Source organism: Equus przewalskii, chromosome 3 (genome assembly GCF_037783145.1).
Source record: "Equus przewalskii isolate Varuska chromosome 3, EquPr2, whole genome shotgun sequence".
In the NCBI taxonomy this organism is placed as follows: Eukaryota; Metazoa; Chordata; class Mammalia; order Perissodactyla; family Equidae; genus Equus; species Equus przewalskii.
In genome coordinates, this window is record NC_091833.1 from 114,949,524 (window position 1) to 114,962,098 (window position 12,575).

Here is a 12,575-nt window from a genome sequence, read left to right on the forward strand (position 1 = left end):
TCATGCTTCTGGATGTTGGTCGGATTCGTTCCCTGCTCCGTCCTCGGGGCCTAGAACCACGCCAGGCACGTGGAAGATGCCCGGTAACATTTGATGGAGGAAGACAGGAACCCACGCGTGGGCAGTGCATTAACTGTGCAGGGTCTGCGATTAGAGAGGACCCAGGTGGCCGGGAATGGTTGATCGTCATCTGGTCTCTGCCTGGCGGGGGCCTCCTGCTCGTCGGCCTCTCACACACGGAGCTTGGCCGGCCCACAGTGGCAGTGCTCCAGGGATGGAGAGCCCCGCCTCCACCAAAAAGCAACCGCAACAACCACCCCCTCCACCCCTTTAAAACGCGCCACCCAAAGATCTGCCTGCCGACACCTGCCTCCCTGTCTCCCTGCCTCTTTGGATGGGAGCAGACGGCCCCTGGCTGTCCCACTGCGGCGCCTTTCTTCCTCCTCTGTCTGGACACGTTTCCCTTCAGCCTCCGTATCAGACTTGTGCTCCTGCCCGAGTTAATGTCCCCACTGCCTTGCTCCGTTCCCCTTGACAACCTGATAATGAGATGAAGTGCTTGATCCTTCTCCTCAAACCCTCCTCGAACCCGTGTCACTTGCTGGCAGTCATCAGACTTCTCTGCACGTCCCCGCAGCCCCCTGGCCCCTCGAGCAGGGACAGAACTTCTTAGACTCGCTGGAGGCTGAGCCGGGGTGGCTGAGGGAGCACTGGGGGCCCCCCTCAGTGGAGCCTGGCACCCCAACAGCCTGTCCCCTCAGCTTCCCTCCTGCCAGGTGCTTGGCATCTCTTCTGTGGAATCCTTATGAAAAGCTGTGCCAGGGCGGTGGCTCACGGCTGGCTGCACATTCGAGTCACCTGGGGAGCTTAGAGACCACCGGACTCTGCCCGCAGAGGCAGAGAGTCAGGAACGGGCTTGGGCATCGGGGTTTTTCCAGTTCCCCACGATTCCAGTGTGCAGCGTGGGCCTAGACCGCTGGGTTGGCAGGGCACTTCTCAAACTTGGGGCTGGACCATCCAGAGGGCAGGTTAGAGCACAGATCCCGGGGCCTCCCCACAGCTTCGGGTTCAGAAGGCCTGGGGTGGGCCCAGGAAGCAGCATTTCTAAGCAGTTCCCATTAGTGCTCATGCTGCTGGTCCAGGGACAACTCGTTGAGAAGCACCGAGTCAGGGCAGTGATGGTCTCATTTTACAGTGGAGGCAATTTAAGAAAGAGAGAGGTGAGGTGTCTCTGTGAGGACACTCGGCTGGGACATGGGGACGTGGGCCATTGAATCCTCTGGGTAAATTACTGAAACCCTGTGTGCCTTTACCTTCCCCATCTTTAAATTGGGGACAATAGTATCTACCCTCCATAGGGGCTATATAGGGGCTATGTAGATGTCACGAGGTTCGGTGAGTTCTTCCAACTAGAACAGTGCGTGGCTCCGAGCAGGCGCTCAACAAGTTGTAATCTTGGTGATTACTGTCACCTGGAAGGACCCGGTGAAGGGCCTCCCCTCTGAGCAGTCTTCCTCCCTCAGCCCCAGACGTCGCTCCCCCTTCCTTAGGCCCCCTGGCACCTCTCTCGGAGCACCTGCTTCGCTGATGTCGCTGTTTGCCTGCGTGCCTCCCCCGGCAGACTGTGAGCTCTCCGGGAGCAGGGCCCAGGTCTGTTTCGGCCTGGAGCCCAGTGCCCTGCAGGGAGCCGGGAAGGAGGAGGCGATGGGAGGATGGCTGGGGCTGTCTCCCTGTCTTAGGATCTGAGTGTTGCAGATAATCAGGTGTTGCAGACCCTGAGGGTGTTGAATGTTACGTGATGCACCCCGAGGGCCGGATGCTGGATCCAAGGTGTTGCAGACCCTGAGGGTGTTGAATATTACGTGATGCACCCCGAGGGCCGGATGCTGGATCCAAGGTGTTGCAGACCCTGAGGGTGTTGAATATTACGTGATGCACCCCGAGGGCCGGATGCTGGATCCAAGGTGTTGCAGACCCTGAGGGTGTTGAATATTACGTGATGCACCCCGAGGGCCGGATGCTGGATCCAAGGTGTTGCAGACCCTGAGGGTGTTGAATATTACGTGATGCACCCCGAGGGCCGGATGCTGGATCCAAGGTGTTGCAGACCCTGAGGGTGTTGAATATTACGTGATGCACCCCGAGGGCCGGATGCTGGATCCAAGGTGTTGCAGACCCTGAGGGTGTTGAATATTACGTGATGCACCCCGAGGGCCGGATGCTGGATGCAAGGTGTTGCAGACCCTGAGGGTGTTGAATATTACGTGATGCACCCCGAGGGCCGGATGCTGGATGCAAGGTGTTGCAGACCCTGAGGGTGTTGAATATTACGTGATGCACCCCGAGGGCCGGATGCTGGATCCAAGGTGTTGCAGACCCTGAGGGTGTTGAATATTACGTGATGCACCCCGAGGGCCGGATGCTGGATCCAAGGTGTTGCAGACCCTGAGGGTGTTGAATATTACGTGATGCACCCCGAGGGCCGGATGCTGGATGCAAGGTGTTGCAGACCCTGAGGGTGTTGAATGTTACGTGATGCACCCCGAGGGCCGGATGCTGGATGCAAGGTGTTGCAGACCCTGAGGGTGTTGAATGTTACGTGATGCACCCCGAGGGCCGGATGCTGGATCCAAGGTGTTGCAGACCCTGAGGGTGTTGAATGTTACGTGATGCACCCCGAGGGCCGGATGCTGGATCCAAGGTGTTGCAGACCCTGAGGGTGTTGAATGTTACGTGATGCACCCCGAGGGCCGGATGCTGGATGCAAGGTGTTGCAGACCCTGAGGGTGTTGAATGTTACGTGATGCACCCCGAGGGCCGGATGCTGGATGCAAGGTGTTGCAGACCCTGAGGGTGTTGAATGTTACGTGATGCACCCCGAGGGCCGGATGCTGGATGCAAGGTGTTGCAGACCCTGAGGGTGTTGAATGTTACGTGATGCACCCCGAGGGCCGGATGCTGGATGCAAGGTGTTGCAGACCCTGAGGGTGTTGAATGTTACGTGATGCACCCCGAGGGCCGGATGCTGGATCCAAGGTGTTGCAGACCCTGAGGGTGTTGAATGTTACGTGATGCACCCCGAGGGCCGGACGCTGAATCCAAGCATCGCTCAGGCCGGCCTTGCAGCGCCCACAGCGGCCCCACGAGCATTGCCTCCAGCGGCCTTCACGCCTGACGCCTGCTGAGCCGTGGGCTGCCTGGGGGGGCACAGCCGGCACCGCCTCTGTGGTCTCCGGAGGGTGGCAGACAGGATGCCTCATTGCAACCAGCAATCCCTTGCTTTCTACACGTCCCCATGTCTCTCTCTTGCACCCGCGTCCCGGAGTCCCTGATGTGGATCACTAAGGAGGGTGAGCACAGCGGGGAGGGAGGGCCCAGAGGTGGGCTTCCCTCCGTTCTCCCCTCCTGCGTGTGCCCGGCCACCACGGCCTCTCTCTGGACCTGGACAGGAGGCTCCAGAGTAGCTTCTTGCACCTGTCCTCGCAGCGGCCAGCGTGATGGCTGTAGAAATGCTGCTGGTCTCACTCCCCTGCTTAAAACCCTCCAGCGACTTCGCATCCATCCGTGAATACAAATCAAGCCCAGCGCCTTCCGTCCCTGAACACGCCGCTCTGGCTGGGATGCTCGCTCACGGCTCCTCCCTCTGCTGGGTTGGCTCTGCCCGCCACACCCACGGCCGCTGCTCCGAGTAAGCTGACCCCTCAGGGACCCCTTCATCTCCAGCGGATGACGCCTATTTTCTGGGGTATTTGCTACTGTCTGCAGTGAGTTTCCTTGGGATCTGTCTGTCCGCGATGGGACGGAAGCTCCTCACCAGCACAGGGGCTTGTCTGTCCCCTTCATCGATTTGCCCCTGTGTCCAGCAACGTTTGTGAACCGAGTGATCTGGGGGAGTCACCACGTCTCTGAGCTTTGGATTCAGAGAAGGGACAAGTCAATCCTGCTCTTCTGAAAGCCTTGCAGCCTCATTAGGGCAGAGGCTGATTGTTCTGGAAAAAGCACTGGTGAGGCGTCCCACCACTTGCATTCCAGGTCTGGACCCTCCCCCCCGGTTTGTCGTGGACCTTAACCAAGTCACTGTCGACGTGCGCCTCAGTCTGAGCCTGGGGTGGCGGTGGGGATGTGCTCCTATGTGCTCCCTGCCTGGCTGAGCCGCTCCTTGAGCCTGGGAGGAGCAACGTGCCCGAATGCCTTAGTGCCCTACACACACAGGTGACAAGGAACCTGGGGGGGTGGAGGGAGCGCCATCCTGGGGCCAGGAAGCCTGAGCTGGAGTCTGGCCTCTGACGCGTTCTGGCCGGCTGAACTTGGCTGGTCACCGCTCTGAGTCTGTTTCCTCGACTGTAAAATGGGGACAGTCTTACCCACCTCACAGCCTGGTGGTAAGAATGACATAAGATAGCCTGCTACGTCACCCCCAGGAGCAGAGACCCTGTCTTCTTTTCCAGGATGCACCCAGCCCCTAAGAAAGTGCCTGCACGGACAGGTGCTCAATGCTGTGTCACGGTCAGTTTTCTTGAGGATAGCACTTTGAGGCTTTCTTCTGTTAAAGCCAAGGAACACGGGAACCGGCCTTGGAGACCTGGGAGCCCCTTCCGGCACAGCTGGGGAGATGGGGACTCAGAGAGTTGGAAAGGCCTGTGGGATGTGTGTCCGAGCAGGGACAGCCCCGTCCCTCTTCTAACTGCCAGGCAGCGTCTTTCCCGCCAGCTGGTCTGTGGCGTAGGCTGGTTGGTCAGCCTCTTTCTGGGCCCCCGCTTTGCCTCATCTCCCCTCCCATTAGCCCTGCACTGACCCCGTGTTCTCTGCTCCCTGTTCTAGACGAGATGTTCCCCCTGCTGCCGGCTGCTCCGTCCCTCTCTGCCCCTGGGCCTGAGCTGGAGCTTTAGAATCTGACAGGTTGGGAATTTACACCAGGGAGGGGGTGAGGGCACATTCCAAGGGAGGAGACTTCTCAGATATCCAGGCCCCCGCCCCGTATCCCCCAGCACTGGGCACAGGGCAGCCCTGGTGACCGCTGTCTGTTATTGGATATGACTTGTGGTTGAGCCTGGGGTGGGGGGCGGGGCAAGCAAGTAGGAGAAGACAGGGTGCTGGGAGCTTCAACTCTTTGGGGGCTGGAGGGAACCCCCACTCTCTCTTTTTCCTGAAAGTTCGAGACTTTCCTCCTCTGCCTGTTAGGTTCGCTCTCTCTGGAGCAAGGAGACCCAGCTGGGAGGCAGATGTGACAGGGACCTGAGCCTGAAGATTTTCACCTAATGCAGGGGCCTCTGGGGGAAGGATGGGGGCAGGGTGATCCCCAGCCTGGCAGAGGATGACGCAAAGCTGACTCTGACCCTGGCCTTGCCTCGGAGAAGCTCCGGCTCCTGTCTATTTTCCCTGGGGCCAATGGGGAGCACAGGGTGGGTGCTCAACGAACTGATATCGAAATCTGTGGTAGCCTGTGACCTTGGGTGGGGGCTTTCTGTGCTCTGAGCCTCGGTTTCCACACTGTTCACTGTGGCCTGCCATGTGGGACCTGGGTGGGACATCACCCCCTACTCTTTCCCTCTGGATGCTCCATCCACCCAGGTGTCTGTCCTCCTGTTCAGGGGCTGCCCCCTTGGTGGCCCCTGGGGTTGGGACATAAAGCCACTGTCTGCAAGTCCTGAAGCCTAGCCACAGGCTTGGCTGCAAGGACCAGGTTCGGCTGGGGGCACCTCGGGGCCTTTGCTCTGCCCTCCTGCTGCCTAGAAGGCCCCTTCCTGGATCTTCGTGGCACTGTGTTCTGTCTCTTCTGTCACCTCTTCAGAGGCCCCTACAGGAGAAGCCGTCCCCACTTACCGTCTGCCCAAATGGTGGCTCTCTGGGGTTATTTTGTCTATGCAGGTGTCCACATGGGTATGGGCTGTCTCGCTCATCAGACTGTCAGCTCCAGGGCCTGGCACCTGGCACTTGTTCACCCCTCTGTGCCTGGAACAGTGGCTGGCCCCCAGTAGGTGCTCAGTCAATACAGGAAGAAAGGAAGAGAGGAAGGAAAGAGGGCGGGAGAGGAGGGAGGGCGCAGGGGGGGAACAGGAAGGGAGGAAAGGGCTCTGTGGCCATGGAGGGTGGGGACCTTCCCCGGGACCTGGCCCCTGGGCCCTGAGCCTTTGGCGCTCGCGCGGCGGGCGCGGGGCCGGCCGGCAGGTGGCGGTGCGTCCTCAGCCGCGCGGCGGCGGCGGCGGAGCGGCGAGTCCCCTCCTCCCGCCGGCTCCCTCCCCTCGCCGGCTCCTTTCTCTGCGCTCTCGCTCGCGCTCCCCAGCGCCCTCCCGCTCTCCCGGCCGCGGTCTCGCTCGCCCGCGCCGCCCCGCCGCCGCCCCTCGGCGACCATGGCGCACCGGGGATCCCCGCGCGCCCCGAAGGGCCCCGGCCTCGCCGCCGGAGCCCCGAGCCCCGGGGCGCCGCCGCCGCCGCTCTCGCCGCGCTCGCGGCCGCTCCTGCTGCTGCTGCTGCTGCTGCTGGTCGCCTGCGGGGCGGCGGGGCGCTCCCCCGAGCCCGGGCGCCTGGGTCCCCGCGTCCGGCTGGTCCGGGCGATGCCGAGCCCGCCCGCGGGGCGCGCGCTGCCCGGCCGCGGCGAAGACGGACAGGCGCGCGGCGCGGAGCCCGGCGCTCCGGTTCCCGGTCCCGCTCCCGGTCCCGGCGAGAACGGCGCCCCTGCCGCGGGCCAGAGGCGCTGGGCGCGGGCGGCGCCGGTGGCCGGAGCGGCTTCGCGGGCGCAGGTCTCGCTCATCAGCACGTCGTTCGTGCTCAAGGGGGACGCGACGCACAACCAGGCGATGGTGCACTGGACGGGCGAGAACAGCAGCGTAAGTGACCTCCGCGCGCCCCCCGCGGCCCCTGGCCCGGACTCCTGGGAGCCCCCCCACTTCTGGACCTCTCCGGGGTCACCCCGAGCGTTCTCGGCCACTTGGGGACGCGAGTCACCTCGGCGGCGCCCCTACTGGCCTCTGGCCACCGTTTACTTGGGGAGAGGTCCCTGGATATGTGAGCGCCCTGCCTCACATCGGAGGACATTCCCACCGATTTCCGGGACCCTGAGCCACCTCAGGGGCGCCCCCACTGGCCTCCAGATCCCAGGTTACGGGTTGGGGGATCTCCAGAGGCTTTGGAACCCTGGCCACTTTGGGGCGCCTCCAGGCCCTTTAGGATTACCCCCAACTCGGTGTTGCGCCTTGATCGCCTTCAGACTCCACCCGGTCCGCTCAGCTTGGGAGTTTGTCTCCAGGACCCCCTCCACCCTGGTCTGCCCCGGACCCAGCTCGTGGCAGGTCCGCGTCTGATTCTGGAGCCACCCCTCTCCCCGGATTCTCCTAGGGTGACCGGCGCCTATCTTGAGGTGCCGCCGCCTGGCGCACCTGGATGCGCCGGGATCTGCGTATTCACTGAGTTGGGCGCCACGCCGCGCTCCGGACCCGCGAGCGGCGAACTCCCTGCCCTCCCTCCTCCTTCCCCGCGACTTTGGCCTCGTTCCAGCTGGGAGCTCGACCCCGACTCCCCCCTGCCCGGCAAGGCCACTTCTTTTCGGGTCCTCCGGCGCCTCCTTCCACCAGCGCTGTGGTTCCTACCCCTCCGAGATCCCGCTCCATCCTTTTCGGTGGTCCATCCCCGGGGCATGGGGATACCCTCATATTCTTCCCCTGGGGTGCCTCAGCCTCGCTTCCCTCCCTCCCCCCGCCCCCCGCCTGATCAGATGACCGGTGGTCATGCTGGGGTCACCTCCAGGCAGCCCTAGGCGGGTCATCTCCAGTTTCAGGAGGGGGAGTGCTGTAGGGAGGTGACAGTTGTGTGTGCGTGTGGGGACGGGCTGTGTTGGGAAAAGAGATGGGAATCTGCCCTCCCTCCCTTCCATCAGTGTCTGCTCCCTGTGCAATGGCTGACCCCTGGCTGTTCTCCTTGACCACTGCTCCCCAAAGTCCTGAGAAAGCAGCGGAGGGCCGGAGCCCCTGCATCCATTGGGAGAGGAGGGGCGGGCATCCAGCACTTCCCTAGCCAGAAAAGGGGTGTACCTGGGGCTGGGTGACACTGTCTAGCCCTGCTGGGGTCCTCTGAGGTGGGGGAGTCTTCTGGAGAAGGGAGAGATGGTGGATGGACATGTCAGGGTAGGGTGGGCACTGGATGGGCGTGATTTGTCCAGAGCCCACTGCCCTGCCGGCCCCCTCCCCAACCAGCTGGGGGCTGCTGGGGTGCAGATGCCAAGCCTCAGGTCTCTGGTCATTTCTGCCATCTCCAGTCACACTAGAGCCCGGGGCGGGGGGCCAGGGATGGAGCTGACTCCCTGGTCAGTCGGGGCACGGAGGGGGTGCTTTACAGAAGGCAGCAAGGAGCCCCTCCCTAGGAGAGCACTGGGGGCCATCCCCGTCTGCATCTTGAGAGAGGGGTCAGACCCCAGAGGTGCAGCTGGGCCCAGTGCTTCAGTACCCCCCCATCCTCCTGAGCAAAGCGTGTCCCATAGCTTATAACTGCAGCTGTAACTCAGGGCCCGAAACCCAGGAACCCGTAACTCAAGGAACAAGCGCTGAAAATCAATTTTGTGGAGCCAGAATATCTAAACCAAGCCCCCACCCCACCTCCACCTGCTGAGGGTGTTGATCCAGCAGCTTACTCCAGTCCCTTTGTCATTTTAGCTTCATGAGGGGAGGTAGGGGTGAAAAAAGGGAGAGAGAGACACTGAGAGGTGGGACCAGCCTCCGAGGTGGGGCCAGTGTCTTCAGGACTCCCGGACACCCCACCCACTCGCCTCATTCTGAGCTCAGCTTCCTTGGAGGGAGTGAGCCGGGAGCATGGGCCAGCAGGGCTGGGGCCCTGGGGGGTCTGTCAGAGGAGCCCACCTGGCTTTGCTCCTTGGAGGCGGTGGCTGGGTTGAGCGACTGGCTGGGCTTGTATCCTGACTGCTGGCAGGTGAATGCTAGGAGAGGGGACTTGGGAGTGGGGCATGGGAGGGGTGCTGGCCTCTCTTTAGCGGGGGTAGGAAGTCCAGAACTGGAGCGGAACTTTGGGAGGTGCCTCTCTCCTCTGGCCACGGGGAGATGGGAGGGCAGAGATGACTTGTGGGAACCAGGGCGTGGCCTGGCACCTAGCAGACACTTAGGAGGTGGAGCCAGAAGGACCTCATTACTGTTAGTGAGGGTCAGCGTCTGTGGGGTGAAGGGAAGGCAGATAGCATAGGAGTGCTGACCCAGGCACTTGGCTTAAACCCCTTCCCACTCCTACTCCGCCCCCTCCCCCCCCCCCCCCCCACTATTCTCTGGAATGGGAAGTCGAGGGAGGCTGGAGTTCTCTCTGGAGACACAGAGCATCCTTGGGCTTGGGAAGCGGGTGGTGCTTTAGGAGTTTCACCTTGCCTGGGGAAACTCAAGAGGAGTGAAAGCTGGAACCGGGCGCTCAGTAAAACCTTTTTCTAACAGTTATTTCTCAGTGCTCGACGCATGGGTGGCACTGTGTCTCGGCACACCAAGTGTCTTAGAAATGCGCTTTGCTCCCTCTGTTCTCAGCCGGCAGCCACAGGGCCAAAGATTTTAGCCAGGATTCTGCACTTGGTTTCACCTTCGCTTGAAAGCACCGTCTTTGAAAGCTACAACCAGAAAGAAACTCACTTGAGGCCAATTTGCTGAGTGGAGTCTTTTAAAATTTTTATCTCATTTCATCTGCCCAGGTAGAGAAACCCAAGAAACTTCGCTCTGCAGATGTGGTCAACGTGAGCAGAGAAAGCGTTTGCCTTACCCTGTCAGGTGTTTTCAAAATTAAAAAAAGCATTGGATGAGAGGGATAGACTTTTTTGAATGGTATTTTAGGCATCCGCAGAAAGGAATCGTGGGATTCAGGCGGGTTCCGAGACAAGCCCGTGTGGCCGCAGCCCTGGGAACATCTGTGCATCTTCCCTCCGAGGCTTGATTTCTTCCCGCTCCCGGGGAGATGTGGAAGGGGCCTCCTAGGAAGTTCAAACACTGCCTTTCTGTCTGCCGTTTCGCTGTAGAAACAAATTGTTAGGTGCGAAATTAATGTTTCACTGAAACCAACCGGCGTCACCTTTGATGGATCCAGAGCGGGTTCTGCGCCTTCCGAGCCGCGCTCAGAAGCAGGGGTGTGATCTGAAGGGGATCAATAGCACAGAGCGCTGGGCTCTGCTTCCGGGGTCGCGGTTTCAAGTGACCCCAATGGGACTGCGGTGTGCCCAGCCCCAATTTTACCGTTGGTGGCAAGTTGCGGTTTATTATGCTTATTTTAAGCACAGCTCACCTGTGCTCCTCCCCCCACGGCGCTTGAACTTCAGCTTTGATGCCTTAGTGGACTTGACCGTGAGCTTCCACCGGGCAGCCTTGTCGCTATTCATCAGCAGATCGCCTCTCTCCCCTCCCCTCCCTACCCCTCCCGCTCCGTCTCTGCTCTGTGCTGTGTCTGCAAGGTTGGGGATGTCCAGGCGAGTGGTTGGCAGGGGTAATTCTGAGCCGATTCTCCACCTTCTCTGCTCCGGGGTCTTGAGGAACCTGCTATTTGTGCATATCTTGCACCCAGAGAGCCAGGCTCCGCATCGGAAGTCTGGAGCTGCTGAAGGTGGGAACTGAGTCGTGACACCTGGCAGATGTCAGGCTCCTGGAAGGCAGGTGCATGAGCTTCCGGGGTCCCATAACACAGGGCCTGAGATGGGTGGGGCGCAGACACAGACACGGATGTCCTCGAAGGTCTGGGGGCTGGAGTCCAAGATCCAGGTGTCGTTAGGTTCTTCCTCTTGAGGCCTCTCTCCTTGGCTCGTAGGTGGCCGTCATCTCCCTGGGTCCTCACATGGTCTTCTTCTCCCTGTGTCTGTGTCCTGATCTCCTCCTCTTTGAGGACACTAGTCATGTTGAATCGGGGCTCACCCCAGTGAGCTCATCTTACCTTAACCCCTTTTTAAAAACCAGTCTCCGAATACAGTCACATTCTGAGGTCCTGGGCTTAGGACTTCAACATGTGGTTTTTTTGGGGGAGGGCTCAATTCAGCCCATAACAGCAGGGAAGTGGTCTCAGTTACCTTTGTGTCCCCGAGCTCAGAGTAGTCCTGTGGGGAGAGAAGGATGGACACGAACAGCTAAGATAGGTGAGCACTCTCTGCCCCAGTGGGGAAATCGGGAAGACTGCATGGAAGAGGGGGTATCAGGGTGGGTCTATAGAATGAGCAAGGGGAGCATATGGGAGACGGGGAGGAATTCCAGGGGGCAGGAACAGCTTGAGAGAAGTCTGGGAGATGGGAATCTGAAAGTGCATATGTGTCGTATAAGGAGACAGTGACTGCATTGTGTGTGGAGAGAAATCAGAACAAAGAAGTTTGGAAAAAACTGGTTGAAGTCGGCTCCTCATGGATCCCAAACATGAGGCTGGAGAGCCCAACGTGGCAGTATGGGGTGGTGGTTATTAACGCCTAAGCCTTGGAGCCCGCTTGTCTGGGTGTGTGTCCTGGCCCTGCTCTTTGCCGGCTCTGAGATCCTGGACAAATTGACTCAGCGCTCTGGCCTTGGTGTCTTGGAACTGGGGGAGTGAAGGCTCCTAGGTTGGTTGTGCAGGTTAAGTAGGATAATCCACGTAAAGTGCTTAGACGGGAGCCAGGCCCATGTCAAGAGCTCAGTGAATGCTATCAGGGTCGGGCCTGAGTTTCAGCGAGCGCCCCAGGGGCAGTGTGCAGGGGGGGGTTGGTGAGGGGCTGCAGAGGTGAGACCTCAGATGGAGGCTCGGAGAGGAGGCTGTGATGATGGCCAGGCCCGGATCAGGACCCTGGAGGGGGCAGTGGGACAGGAGAGTGGGTCTGAGAGAAGATTCCATGCGGGGCGGGCAGGCCGTGGCCGCCCCTGCCTGGCGGGCCTCTCTCTTTCCCGCGTGGCTCACGGCCAGCCTCCGGCGGCGCGGAGACCGTGAGGCCTCTTACAAAGCACTTCAGGTTCTTGAGTGAACCGGTCCAAATCTGGCGACGGAGCAGATTTGTAGCCTTGCGTCTGACGGCTGTGGTTTCGTGATGACAGCTCCGTTCCACTCTCGGAGGCGAGCCTGGTGGCCCCAGCCCCCCGGGCTCTTGTGTTTAAGTCTGCTGAACTTCCCGTGTGATATTCTGGAATTCCACACCGTGGGGGCCTCCCGGCATGTTGGTGGCGGGGGGAACTGGCCTGGAGAGAGGGGTCTGGTTCTCGGGTGGCTGAGCTGTGACTGGTCAGTGTCTAGATGGGGGGCATCCACCCAGAGGAAGTACCTCTCTGTCCTGGCAGCTTCCACCAGCGGCCACCCAGAGGGGACAGAGGCAGACAGAGGTCAAGGGATGCGGTGATCAGTGCTGAGTACCTGTCATGTTTGCTGGCAGGAAGCTGGCTGTGCAAGCCTGTCGGGGACCCTGGGCTTGGCAGCTGGATCGAGAATGATGAGAGAGCGAGGGAAGCCTGCGCTGTGGGACAGGTGACAGTGAGTGGAGATGTGCGCTGGGCGGGCAGAGTCAGGGAACGTCCTGGTGTGCCAGCCGGAGGCCTCAGGCTCAGGGGGACGCCTGTCCTGTGCCGAGGGGCACCCAGGGTCTTCTGCATTCTCTCTGTGCTGGG

At 60.7% G+C, this 12,575-nt stretch overlaps 1 protein-coding gene across 2 annotated transcripts in view; it reads left to right on the forward strand.

Annotated features, from left to right (window-relative positions):
- The first annotated feature begins 6,264 nt into the window (after nt 1-6,264).
- Nucleotides 6,265-12,575, forward strand: part of SORCS2 (sortilin related VPS10 domain containing receptor 2) — a 485,786-nt gene continuing 479,475 nt past the window's right edge. The window contains exon 1 of one of the 2 annotated variants that reach the window (XM_070613348.1): nt 6,265-6,827. In XM_070613348.1, the coding sequence (XP_070469449.1) occupies nt 6,351-6,827 (477 nt within the window). In that variant the 5' untranslated portion in view covers nt 6,265-6,350. The remainder of the gene's footprint in view (nt 6,828-12,575) is intronic. The other variant, XM_070613347.1, reaches the window with a different exon arrangement.